At 48.1% G+C, this 14288-nt stretch overlaps 1 protein-coding gene across 8 annotated transcripts in view; it reads right to left on the bottom strand.

Annotated features, from left to right (window-relative positions):
- Window positions 1-14288, bottom strand: part of NSD2 (nuclear receptor binding SET domain protein 2) — a 115187-nt gene that overhangs the window by 48883 nt on the left and 52016 nt on the right. For all 8 annotated transcript variants that reach the window (XR_012434553.1, XR_012434554.1, XM_045392033.2 and 5 more), the window contains exon 6: window positions 2285-2429. Coding sequence is in view for 6 of the 8 variants with exons in the window: in XM_045392033.2 (XP_045247968.2) it covers window positions 2285-2429 (145 nt within the window). In the remaining 2 variants the exon portion in view is untranslated. The remainder of the gene's footprint in view (window positions 1-2284; window positions 2430-14288) is intronic.

The following is a 14288-nucleotide window of genomic DNA, read 5'->3' as shown; positions in this document are numbered from 1 at the left end:
TTGGCCACACTGCTGCAGGCTGACATAAAGGCGGCCTGAGGAAGAAGCCCGTGGAATGGTCGGCAGCAGGACCTGCTCAGCCACTGCCAAGCATAGGCACCATATGGCACAGTCAGCCAAACTCTCGAGGACCCCTTCAGGCAGGTCTGCCTTCAGAACACCTGTTCATGAGCACAACGCCAGCCCCGCACCTCTGGTTTCCCACAGGCGAGGTCCTTGACACAGTACCTCCTAAGCACCTCTCCATTCATCCAGGATGAGGCAGCAGCAGCCGTTTCTCACAGAAATAAGCAACAATCCATCTATATGGATTTTCGGGCCTTTTTTTTTTTTTTTTTTTTTTGAGATGGAGTTTCGTTCTTGTTGTCCAGGCTGGAATCTAATGGCACAATCTCGGCTCACTGCAATCTCCACCTCCCAGGTTCAAGCAATTCTCCTGTCTCAGCCTCCCAGGTAGCTGGGATTACAGGCATGTGCCAGCACGCCCGGCTAATTTTGTATTTTTAGTAGAGATGGAGTTTATCCATGCTGGTCAGGCTGGTCTCGGACTCCCAACCTCAGGTGATCCGCCCACCTCGGCCACCCAAAGTGCCGGGATTACAGGCACGAGCCACTGTGCCTGGCTGGATTTTTTTTTTTGAGACTGAGTCTTGCTCTGTCGCCCAGGCTGGAGTGCAGTGGCGTGATCTTGCCTCACTGCAACCTCTGCCTCCCCGGTTCAAGAGATTCTCATGCTTCAGCCTCCCGAGTAGCTGGGATTACAGATATGCGCCACCACGCCTGGCTAATTTTTTTGTATTTTCAGTAGAGATGGGGTTTCACCATGTGGGCCAGGCTGGTCTTGGATTCCTGGCCTTAAGTGATCCACCCACCTTGGCCTCCCAAAGTGCTTGGATTCCAGGTATGAGCCACCGTGCCCAGATATCTGTGTAGATTTCTAACACTGAGGCCATGGGCGCGTGACAAAGATGTGGTGTGCCATCTTAGTTGTTAGCACCAGGGTCACCTGAGAGTCAGGATTAAAGGGCACCCAAGAACCTGCACACACCTGACACACACTATGGGCAGAAACTCACCTGCCACTTCTATCCACTAAGCACTCAGCAAAATATAACACCATCAAATTTATGCTTACACTTCGAGGGTAAGCTGAATCTGGCTTCAGGAAGAGCTGGCTCATTTTTACATAAGCCAGTCATTTAAAGGGAACATGTCTCTAAATTTAGCGTATTGATAGAGTGAGGAATATTTTCTTTTCAAGAAAATATACAAGTCCTAAATATCCTTGCTATTCTAAATTACAGTATTTGCAATGAACACTGAGCAAACTGAACAAAATTCAAGATTAATGAGATAGTTGATGAAGAGATCTAGAAACACCTAAATCAAGAGGAAAACATCTGATAAAGAGAAAGGTGACAGCAGCACATGTGACCAGACCCTATCGCTTCTGGGCTCCGACTTTCTTTTAGGTGAGTCTTGAAACACTTTATGTTTGGTCTCTCCAGAGCTCCTCAATGATGAATCTTCAGAGATACAGTACTTTGGCATTTTACATTGATACCCAGATATGTCACTTATTTTTACATTCAAATATCAGTCTTCCACAATTTGTGTCCAAGCACACACATATCACGAATCTAACCATTGTTACACATCTTCAAATCTTACAGTGTCAGCTCTGCCCAAGGCAAAGTAGCACTTTCTGTTTTCTAAGCCGAAGGCCTAGGAAGGACCAAAGGACACCTGAATTCAAGGTCAGTCCAGTCACCCTTCTTGCGCTATGAGCTCTCGGGCAAACAGGCCAGGAGCTGCCCACACTCCAGGCCCCTGTAAGGTGCAGACTATAGCCGAAACCAGGAGGGTCGCTCTCAGAAGCATGGGAAGTGCTGCCTCCTCGGAAGTCACAGGCCTGAAGGCTGACGCTACCATATCATATAAGCCTGGAATCCAAGAGACAACCTTCCCTCCCCTTCCTTCTTCTGTCCTCTCTCACACAGCCCCATCAGCAGCCGTGACCACAGTGGCTGCTCAACTTGAGCAGGAGAGCAAGGGAGCCACAGGCCAGTCAGGACCACACAGAATAGCTCTCATAAGCCAGGAAACACAGACGGCAGAGGCTGTTTTTACTGTGACCACACGCACTTGGACCGCTGGTCCAAACCCCACGGGTCAGAAACGGGGAGAGTGGACACACTTCCCTACAGTTCCAAGACCAGAGCTCAGTTTGCTACACTACACACATCAACTCAAGCGGAGGACACCAGCATAATGCTATGTTTACCAGAGTCTTCTTCAGCCTGGACAGGGGCCACCAGGGCAAACTTGGTGTTATAGCGCGCTCTCTGCTTCTCACTCAGCAGACTCCACTGTGACCTGAGCAGCTCTTCAATCTCCTCACCTGAAGCATCTGGGTGCTCAGCCACCACCTGTGGGCACGGGAGAAGGTGCAATGAGAAGTTAAATCCGTAAAACTCACTGGGTTTTGTTTTGCATGAAATTAAATGCATGGCCCTTTAGAACTTAGTGTGTCGCATTTTTATTCCCACATCATGGAACTATGTCCATAAAAGCTTCAAAGAAAAGTAGTGCTTAACTGGGCCGGGCGCGGTGGCTCACGCCTGTAATCCCAGCACTCTGGGAGGCCGAGGCAGGCGGATCACGAGGTCAGGAGATCGAGACCATCCTGGCTAGCACAGTGAAACCCCGTCTCTACTACAAAAAATACAAAAAATTAGCTGGCCGTGGTGGCGAGGCCTGTAGTCCCAGCTAATCGGGAGGCTGAGGCAGGAGAATGGCGTAAACCCAGGAGGCGGAGGTTGCAGTGAGCCGAGATCGCGCCACTGCACTCCAGCCTGGGGTACAGAGCGAGACTCTGCCTCAAAAAAAAAAAAAAAAAAAAAAAGAGAAAGAAAAGTAGTGCTTAACTGATGCTGTGACTCACTAAAAACTCATACATGAGAACAGTGCCAGTGAAAACAATTCAACTCTACTTCTGTAAATGCTGGAAACGATACATGACAAAAATATATACATACTTTTCCAAAACCACTAACTAACTTAAGACCCAGCCTCTAGGCATCCCTGAAAAATTAGCTGTAGAGCCAGTGCCACAGGAACGAACGCCGCCCCTGAGCATGGAGGTGGGCTCAGCTCAGCATCCTCACTGGGCAGCACCCACTCTCGTCTTTCACGTACAGGCGCTGGACAGGGGTGAAGGCACACACCAAAGAGTGCAAGCTGGCTTCTGTCACAGCCCAGGTCAGCACACGGAGACAACCTTGCACAGCCAAGAGACGAGGCTTCCCTACTCGCCAGCCACACGAGGGCTGCCAGCATCAATACCCAGAGCATACTAGAAATGCAGACTCCCAGGCCCCACCCCAACCTGCCTACCAGGAATCTGTACTTTTACAAGGTCTCCAGGATGATCCACAGACACACTGAAGTCTGATGCTGGGGCCTTGGCTGCACCTGGTAATAACCTGGGGGTTTGAAATCCCATGGTGCTTAGGTCCCACCCAAGATCAACCCAATCCAGCAGGTCTGGCCTCAGTGATTTAAAGATTTCCCAGGGGTTGCTAATGTGTCCCCAAGTCCGAGAGCCACGGATATTGAGAGCAGGGCACAGGGCTGACACACTAATGCCTGCCAGCCAGGTGTAACCCACCACCTGCTTCTCTTCAATGTCTGAAAAATGTCATAATATTTCATGACACAAAAATTACAGGAAATTCAAACAACAGTGTCCACAATGTTTTATGGATCTCAGCCCCACACATTTGTTCCCATGCTGCCCATGGCTGTCTTCCTGCCACAACAGCAGAGCTGAGCAGTCAGAACAGAGCCCTCACTGCTCACCAGCCCTTTGGAAACAGTCTGCTGACTGGCTCGGTACCAACCAGCATGCTCCAGGGCCAGACCCAGCTCTTACGCTGGCTCCTCTACTAGGTAGTTCCGTGAACTCTGGCGAGTGAAGGCACTGTCTCTGCCTCCACTCTGTGAAATGGGGCAGTAACACTCCACCACTGTCTCTGCCTCCACTCTGTGAAATGGGGCAGTAACACTCCACCACTGTCTCTGCCTCCACTCTGTGAAATGGGGCAGTAACACTCCACCTGGCAGTGCTAAGGAACCATCAGGTTAGTGTTGGCTGGTTACCATCACCACCTGGACCTACCACCTGCCCAGCCAATACAGGTAACCTCTGCCCCCAAACCCAAACCCCTCCTCACAAGATAGTCACCACAGATGGCTTCTTATAGCCTCCTATGGCCCCACCATCTGCCCTCCTGTTGCCTGGATGAGTCATGGGCTCCACTCCCTCCTGTCCTCACCCTGGCCTGGACACCAACATCCACCAATGCCCACCCACCTCTCTAGACAACCTGCAGACACCCCCAGCCTAATTGCCTGGGACCTCCCACCTCAAGGGCACCTTCTGAAGTTCCAGGTCTGGCTCTGACCTCCAGCACTCCACCAGTGTTCCCTGTGGGGTCCCTGTCCCCAGCCCTGCGTATGCCTACTCCTGCCACATCCCTCCCAACCCAGCAGGCCCTGCCCTGATTGCTGCCATGACCCACTCCATGAGCCCACCCATGCCCAACTCTTCAAGCTCCAAGGGCCTCAGCTCTTCAACCAGCGAAAGTTTCTGCACAGAGCTTCGGATCCACAGCACACCTGCCTCTCATCTCCTCAAACACAGCACATTCCTTCATAGGCCTGCTGCCCTTCCACCCACCTCTGCCCCTAGCACCCCATCACCCACCATGACTCCAGAGCCCCCAGTTAGGATGAATCGTAACAGTGTCCTTTACTGCTTCATCAAAGCAGAGTCACAAGCACCCTGCAATCACCCCGCCTCACAAGACAGCCACCACAGACAGCTTCTGTAGGGAAGCCAGGAAAGTATCATCATCATTTTAGGTTAACAGAGCAATGACTCCTCATTAAAGTCTCCCAGCTTCACAATGAAACCGTATGGTATGATGGTTACGAGTTCTGAAAACATAAAAGTGCACACTCACACACACAATTAGGGTCAGGTCCCAATTCTACTTCCTGACTGCATCATCTCACTGAAACCTTACAACTTTAAGCTCAGGTTAGCCAGCTATAAAGCAGAGATAATTTATATCTACCTTATAAGGTCATTCTGAGGAGTACTAAATATACTTTTGTACAGTAACATACTGGCAAGTATCTGACATGTGGTAAGCACTCAATAGTCACCACTTCATTATTCTTAACATATCAAAAACAAGCTGGACACAGTGGCTCATGCCTATAATCCCAACATTTTGGGAGGCCTAAGTGGGAAGATCACTTGAGGCCAGGAGTTTGAGACCAGCCTAGGCAACAGAGCAAGGTCATGTTAAAAAAAAAAAAAAAAAAAATTATTTTTAAATTGGCTGGGTATGGTGGCAAGTGCCTATAGTCACAGCTACTTGGGAAGCGGAGGTGGAAGCATCACTGCAGCCTAGGAGTTCAGGGCTGCAGTGACCTACGATTGTGCCACTGCATTCCAGCCTGGGAAACAGAGTAAGATTCTGTCTCAAAAATAAATAAAAATTTAAAACATACCAAAAAACATGGAAAACCAAATTTCCACAATCCCACAGCTGACTAAAACATTGCCAATATAATTGGAGACTCTACAAATCACAGTCTTCAGATCACATTCCCCTCCTTCATCCTTCATCCCACCTGCTCCCTACACGTCTTTTTTTTTTTTTTTTTTTTTTTAAAAGACAGAGTCTCACTGTGGCCCAGATTGGAGTACAATGACGTGATCTCAGCTCACTGCAACCTCTGCCTCCTGGGTTCAAGTGATTCTCCCACCTTAGCCTCCTGAGTAGCTGGGATTATAGGCATGTGCCACCACACCTGGCTAATTTTTGTATTTTTAGTAGAGACAGGGGTTTCACCATGTGGGCCAGGCTGGTCTTGAACTCCTGACCTCAAGTGATCTGACCGCCATGGCCTCCCAAAGTGCTGGGATTACAGGCATGAGGCACTGCACTGTGCTCCCCCCAACGTTTTTTAGAGTTTCCTTTTGCTTTCAGGCTTCAGTGAAGAATGTTTAGGTATCCATCCTCCAAGACAACCCCCCACCCCTCCGTGAGCCCTGCCTCCTGGAGCTCAAGCCCCCACTACTGCTTACAGCGTAATCAATATCACAGTGCAGAAATGGTTGCATATGACTCCAAGTGTAGAGCATAAAAGATATCCACCTTGCTCTTTTTTGGATCACTTGCTCTGGAGAAAGCCAGCCCCCATCAAGTTGTGAGGACACGCCAGCAGCCCTATGGAGAGGGCCACACGGTGAAGAACCGAGGCCTCCTGCCAGCAGCATGAGTGAGGGGAGGTACCCTGGAAGCGGACCCTCCAGCATCAGTCAAGCCTTAGGATGATGTAGCCCCAGGTAACATCTTAATGCAACTTCAAGAGACCCTGAGGCAGAACCACTAAGCTAAGCGGTTGCCAAATTCCTGGCCCACAGAAACTGAGACAATAAATGCACGCTGTTGTTTTAAGCCACTAAATTTTGAGGTAACTTGTTATGCAACAATAGATAGAACTAATACCAAGGCATGTACAAAGAACTGAGACATAAAGCACTGGTTCCACTCCAATGGATGTATAAAAACTAGGACCAGGAAAGGTAGAAAAGGCTTTAAAAATTAAAAACTCAGGCTGGTGCAGTGGCTCACGCCTGTAATCCCAGCCCTTATGGAGGCCGAGGTGGGCAGATCACCTGAGGTCAGGCGTTTGAGACCAGCCTAGCCAACATGGTGAAACCCCGTCTCTACTAAAAATACAACAATTAGCTGGGTGTGGTGGCGCATGCCAGTAGTCCCAGCTACTAGGGGGGCTGACAGGGGAGGATCGCTTGAACCTGGAAGGCGGAGGTTGCAGTGAGCTGTGATTGCGCCACTGCAATCCAGCCTGGGCAACAGAGTGAGACCCTGTCTCAAAAATTTAAAAAAAAAAAAAAATTAAAAATTCAAGCCAAACCAGGCACAGTGGCTCACACCCGTAATCCCAGCACTTTGGGAGGCCAAGGCGGGCAGATCATGAGGTTAGGAGTTTGAGACCAGCCTGGCCAACATGGTGAAACCCTGTCTCTACTAAAAATACAAAAATTAGCTGGGCGTGGTGGCAGGCACCTGTAATCCCAGCTACTTGGGAGGCTAAGGCAAGAGAATTGTTTGAACCTGGGAGGCGGAGGGTGCAGTAAGCTGAGATCATGCCACTGCACTCCAGCCTGACGACATTACAAGACTACGTCTCAAAAGAAAAAAATCAGGCGAAAAAAGCCTGCTAGTGAAAATGCTGCTTATACTGGAGCCAGCCAGGAACACTGGCTCATGCCTGTAATCCCAGCACTGTGGGAGGCTGAGGTAGGAGGATCACTTCAGGTTGAGGCCAGGAGTTCGAGTCCAGATTGGGCAACATAGCGAGACCTCATCCCTATAAAAAATAGAAGTTAGCCAGGCGTGGTGGCACATGGCTCTAGTCCCAGCTACTAGGGTGGCTGAGGTGGGAAAATCACTTGAGCCTAGGGAGGTCAAGGCTGTGGCGAGCCATGATTGCTCCACTGCACTCCAGCCTGGGCGACAGAGTAAGACCCTGTCTCAAAAACAAAAACAAAAAATCTTTATATATATGTAAAGAAGTACATTTCTTCACTAGTAGGGAGAAACAAAGCTAGAAAGTGACCTCTAGGCTGGGTGCAGTGGCTCACACCTGTAATCCCAGGACTTTGGGAGGCCAAGGCGGGTGGATCACCTGAGGTCAGGAGTTCAAGACCAGCCTGGCCAACATAGTGAAACCCCATCTCTACTAAAAATACGAAAATTAGCCGGACGTGGTGGCGTGTGCCTATGGTCCCAGCAACTCAGGAGGCTGAGACAGGAGAATCGCTTGAACCCGGGAGGAGGAGGTTGTAGCGGGCCAAGGTGGCTCCTTCGCACTCCAGCCTAGGCGACAAAGCAAAACTCCATCTCAAAAAAAAAAAAAGAAAAAGAAAATGACTTCTAAAGAGTCAGCAAGTAGCAACAAAAAGTCCTGAAGTCAGCCTTCCATCTAGGGACCCTAGAAAAGGAAGGTCCAGGAAACAGCAGGGAAGCTCCACCTGACTCTGTATCTCAAGGGATGGCCCCTGGTTAACCGACAACCCAACAAAAACCATCCTTGTGTGCACCAGCGCTCCCAAAAAAGAAAAAACAATGTAGAAAGACCTAGGTTACAGATGGAAGCAGGGAGGAGCTTCCTCAAGTTTAGAATTGCTTATTACAGAACAGTTATAAAGAGCATCCTAATAGTCACTGCTTTTCTAATAGAAAATTCCTCAAAACCACCCAGCCAGAGTCCAGTGGAGGGAAGGGAGGCCCCACGGGCCTTCCATCAGTGACCAGAGGTGGGCAGGGCAGTGCTGGACATTAACACAGAGCTCCATTTTTTGTAGTTTTTGCTTTGACAGGGTCTCGCTCTGTCATCCAAACTGGGGTGCAGTGGCACAATGATGGCTCACTGCAGCCTTGACCTTCCAGGCTCAAGTGGTCCTCCTGCCTGGGCCTCCTGAGTAGCTGAGACTACAGGTGTGCACCATCATGCCCCGTTAATTTTCTTGTTTTTTTTGTAGAGATGGGAGTCTCACTGTATTGCCCAGGCTGTTCTCGAACTACCAACCTCAAGCAGCCTGCCGTCCTCGGCCTCCCAAGGTGCTGGAATTACAGGTGCGAGCCACTGCACCCTGCCCAGAACTCAATTTTAACTGTACACCTTCAGTTTGGTTTTATATTACTTTTAGTACAGTGCCAATCCAGACTTTCGTTTTTGGCACATTTCTTAGCACTAGAAGGACCACCTGAGATCAACTTGGGTCCCAAAAAGCCAATAAGGTGGTCTTTGGACAGTGGCTTTCTCAGGTACCCACTTTTTTTCACAATTCCAAACTAGTGAACAGGTTGTGGAGACACAGCCGAGCAACATGCCAGAGTGGCTGACGGGGTGGTTCCCACCCGACACAGCCGCAGGGCCCAAGAACATACAGCACCTCACCAACCCTGTGCAGGCCTAGCTGTCAAACACTGAGGTGTCCATTCAGAGCTTGCCACTGCACCCTCCCCCAACATGCCTGAAACGGTGGCTGTCCACACATTGCTGAGTGCTTTATACCATTTTATTTTAGTTTAGTTTTGGTAGAGATAAGATCTTGCTATGTTGTCCAGGCTGGTCTCAAACTCCTGGCCTCAAGTGATCCTCCCACCTTGCACCTGGCCTGCTTTGTATCATTTTATATCCAACAATGACCACAGTTACTCCACGAGGTGTTAATGGCTCCTCCCTGGGTAGACCTCTTGGCTCCTGGAGAGAGGCAAACACCTTCACAGCTGCCCACTTACACTTTTTGGATGGACGCAGAGAAAGAGATAGGTTAAACTCAATTATGGGTATGTGGCCCTTTTCAAACTTTACACAAGTGATAGAATGTGCATACCCTTCAGCAATTTGTTTCTTCTTTGACATCCAATGAGTTCACTTTAACTGATGTGTAGTTACACCGTAGGAACACACCATAGTCTGTCACTCGGTAACTTTTTGGTTTTGGACACTGTGGTCTCTCTTTGGGTGCAAGGGCAAAATTACTCTAGGGTAAATAGGAGTAAAACTGTACGAGAAAAAAAGCACATCTTCAATTTCACTAGATATTGCCAAATTTCTCTCAAAACAGGTGTAATAAATGATGTTTCACCAGCATTGTACGAGGAGTCCCACTCTTCTCTGTTCCCACTGTTGCTCATCTTCTCAATACCCGGCTGTTCTGAATTTGATGACTGCTCACCTGATGACTGAGAAGGACCACCCCACCAGGATCATAACATACAGCTCCCTGGGCATGGCCACAGTGAAGCAGCATCTCTTGATGCACTTACTGGCTCTCCAAGAAATTTGCCCTTCTCCTTCCGAATTGTTTCGGCTCCTTACAGAATTTGTCCTTTCACTGTGTTCATGGTGTCCTTGACACATAAGAATTTTTTCTTTTTCTGAGCCAGGGTCTCTGTCACCCAGGCTGAAGTGGTGCAGTGGCTCAAGCAATCCTCCTGCTTTAGTCTCCCAAAGTACTGGGAGTACAGGTGTGAGCCACCACGCCTGGCCTAGATTTTCATGTTTACACAGTTCCTTTATGGCCTGTTATCAGTTTGGCTTCTTTAAGAAATCCTTCCCTCTCCCATGGTGACAAAGCTCCTCTCCCATGCTGGCCAAGTTCATAAACCACCAGTGGTCCAAGCACCATGTCCAGTGCAGACATCCCACCCAGCTGGTCTGCAGCCCTTTCCCATCCATGTCCACATGCTCAGGAGCCTGTTGTGGGCCCCATCTTGGACCATATGACTGCCCTGCGTGAATATTGCTATTTTGTTTTTTATGAGACAGAGTCTTGCTCTGTCACTCAGGCTGGAGTACAATGGCACAATCCCAGTTCACCGCAACCTCTGCCTATCAGGTTCAAGCAATTCTCCTGCCTCAGCCTCCCGAGTAGCTGGGATTACAGGCACCTGCCACCACACCCAATTAATTTTTATATTTTTAGTAGAGACGGGGTTTCATCATGTTGGCCAGGCTGGTCTCGAACTCCTGACCTCCGGTGATGTGCACGCCTCAGCCTCCCAAAGTGCTGGGATTACAGGTGTAAGCCACTGCACCTAGCCAAATACTGTTATTTTAAATAACAGAACTTCTTATCTGGTAGAGCAAGTCCTTAGGCCAAGCCTCTCTTCAAATGTGACCACATGAGCATCCACTTACAAAGGGCAAAGAAATTCCTGTTAGAAGTTTTATTAGAGGCCGGGCGCGGTGGCTCAAGCCTGTAATCCCAGCACTTTGGGAGGCCGAGACGGGCGGATCACGAGGTCAGGAGATCGAGACCATCCTGGCTAACACAATGAAACCCCGTCTCCACTAAAAATACAAAAAAATTAGCCGGGCGTGGTGGCGGTGCCTGTAGTCCCAGCTACTCGGGAGGCTGAGGCAGGAGAATGGCGGGAACCCGGGAGGCGGAGCTTGCAGTGAGCCGAGATCGCGCCACTGCACTCCAGCCTGGGCGACAGAGCGAGACTCCGCCTCAAAAAAAAAAAAAAAAAAAAAAAGAAGTTTTATTAGAATTATACTGAATTTATAGATTGTTAAAGGGAGAACTGACAACTTCAGAAGCTTGAATCTTCCCATATATAAATATATCTTTATTGGGGTCTGCTAAAATATGTTATTTTTCTCTAAAGTTACATGCATATTTCATAATACTGATTCCACAGTACCTGACATTTTTGTTTCTATTATCAATAGTATCTTTTTTAACATTACATTTCCTCTTTGATGCTGCACTTGTATGTTAATTTTATATCCACCAATTTTGGTGAACTCTATTAATTCTAAAAGATTTCCTGTACATTCTCTTGAGTTTTCTACATAGACTTCTGTAAACAACAGCAGCTTTATTCCTTTATAATATTGGCTAGCATTTTCTTAGAGACGAAGACTCGTTCTATTGTCCAGGCTGCAGTGCAGTAGCGTGATCTCAGCTCACTGCAACCTCTGCCTCCACGTTCCAGCAATTCTCCTGCCTCGGCCTCCTGATTAGTTGGGATTACAGGCGCGCATCACCACACCTGGCTAATTATTTTTTATTTCTAGTAGAGACAGGGTTTCACCATGTTGGCCAGGCTGGTCTTGAACTTCTGACCTCAAGTAATCTGCCCACCTCGGCCTCCAAAGTGTTGGGATTACAGGCGTAAGCCACCGTGCCCGGCCTAATATTGGCTAGTATTTTCAGTACAATGTTTATTAAATGGTGAAAAATGGTTTCCTCATTCTTCTTTTTTTTTTTTTTTTTTTTTTTTGAGACAGAGTCTTACTGTGTCGCCCAGGCTGGAGTGCAGTGGCATGATTTGGGCTCACTGCAACCTCCACCTCCCAGGTTCAACCGATTCTCCTTTCTGAATCTCTTGAGTAGCTGGGATTACAGGCACTCGCCACCACACCTGGCAAAATTTTGTATTTTTAGTAGAGATGGGGTTTCACCACGTTGGCCATGCTGGTCTCGAACTCCTGACCTTCACTGATCCACCCATCTCGGCCTCCTGAAATGCTGGGATTACAGGTGTGAGCCATTGTACCTGGCTCTCGTTCATGACTTTAAAGAGAATGCTTTTTTTTTTCTTTGAGACAGAGTCTTGCTCTGTTGCCAGGCTGGAGTGCAGTGGCACGATCTTGGCTCACTGCAACCTCCACCTCTTGGGTTCAAACGATTCTCCTGTCTCAGCCTCCCAAGTAGCTGGAACTACAGGTGCCTGCCACCACACCCAGCTTATTTTTTATAATTTTGGTAGAGACGGGGTTTCACCATGTTGTCCAGGCTGTTCTTGAATTCCTGACCTCAGGTGATCGACCCACCTCAGCCTCCCAAAGTGCTGGGATTACAGGCATGAGCCACCATGTCTTGCCTAAAGAGAATGCTTCTAAAGTTTCATCAGTAATATCCTCGATGAAAGTTTCCGATACATATCCTTCAACAGATTTAGGAAGTTCCCTTTTATTCCTGGTTTACTAACCTTTTATCAATAAGCAGTAATTTTTTTGTTTAAGACAGGGTCTCACTCTGTGGCCCAGACTAGAGTGCACTGGCTGATCATGGTTCACCACAGCCTTAAACTTCTGGACTCAAGCTCTTGCCTCAACCTCCCAAGTACCTGGGACTACACGTACATGCCATCATACCTGCCTAATTTAAAAAAAAATTTTTTTTAGAGACAGGGTTTCATGTTGCCCAGGCTGGTCTCAAACTCCTGGGCTCAAGCAATCCTCCTACCTCACCCTTCCAAAGTGCTGGGATTACAGGTGTGAGCCGCCACACTCAGCCTTTCTTTTCTTTTTATGAGACAGTCTCTCAGTCACCTAAGCTGGAAAGCTGTGGCACAATCACAGCTCACTGTAACCTCAAAACTCCTGGGCTCAAGCAATCCTCCCTCCTCAGCCTCTCCCAAGGAGAAAAAGCAATGAACTTTAACACATGCACCAAAATATCACATATACCCCATAATACGGGGTGTTTACTTAATAAAAAAAGCAATGAATTTTATCAAATGCCTTTTCTCCCTCTATGGAGATGAGCATTACACAGTAAGTCACAATAATAGCTTTCTAACATCAGACCACCCTTGCATTCCTGAGAAAAGCCCTATGGATTACCCAGGCTGGAGTGTAGTAGCATGATTTCAGCTCACTATGGCCTCTGCCTCCCAATTCAAGTGATTCTCCTGCCTCAGCCTCCTGAGTAGCTGAGATTACAGGCACACACCACCATGCCCAGCTAATTTTTGTATTTTTAGTACAGACAGGGTTTTACCATGTTGGCCAGGCTGGCCTCAACCCCTAACCTCAGGTGATCAGCCCACCTTGGCCTCCCAATGTGCTGGGATTACAGGCGTGAGCCACCGCGCCCAGCCATGGATTACTCTTGAAGATATCACTCAAATGACTTTCTCTGGCAGAATTTCCAGATCCCATAGAGGGACAAAAAAATCATGTCCAGTAGATTTCTTAGAATACCCACAGTCACCCATTTATGCATCTCTGCCTGAATTCCTCATGGCTCCTTATTGTGCCATGCTGCCTGCCACAAAATACATGCTGGTTAAAGATTCATGGAAATCTTTCTGAAGACAGACTTTTTTTTTTGAGACGGAGTCTCACTCTGTCGCCAGGCTGGAGTGTAGTGGTGCGATCTTGGCTCACTGCAACCTCCGACTCCCTGGTTCAAGCAATTTTCCTGCCTCAGCCTCCTGAGTAGCTGGGATTATAGGCATGCACCACCACGCCCAGCTAATTTTTTTTTGTATTTTTAGTAGAAACGGGGTTTCACCATGTTGGCCAGGATGGTCTCGAACTCCTGACCTTGTGATCTGCCCAGCTTAGCTTCCCAAAGTGTTGGGATTACAGGTGTGAGCCACCGCGCCTGGCCGACACTATTGTTTTTGATAACTTTAATCACCACATAGACTTAAGACTGCTGAATGGAAAATTCCTATGGAAGTAATTTAAAATGAACACTTAAAAAAAGCCTTTTAAGCACTAGACTATGACCCACTCCAAGTAACATAACCAAAAGTTGGAAGTGGGGAACCCAACTCCTTCAGTTCTCACAGCCTTTATTATGTACTAACAGACTGTTTATTTTATGTAAACAATTAAGAAAATTATATAAATGTCTTAATCACATTGCT

Source organism: Macaca fascicularis, chromosome 5, assembly GCF_037993035.2.
Source record: "Macaca fascicularis isolate 582-1 chromosome 5, T2T-MFA8v1.1".
Taxonomy (NCBI): Eukaryota; Metazoa; Chordata; class Mammalia; order Primates; family Cercopithecidae; genus Macaca; species Macaca fascicularis.
This window is presented reverse-complemented; position numbering and strand designations above follow the sequence as displayed.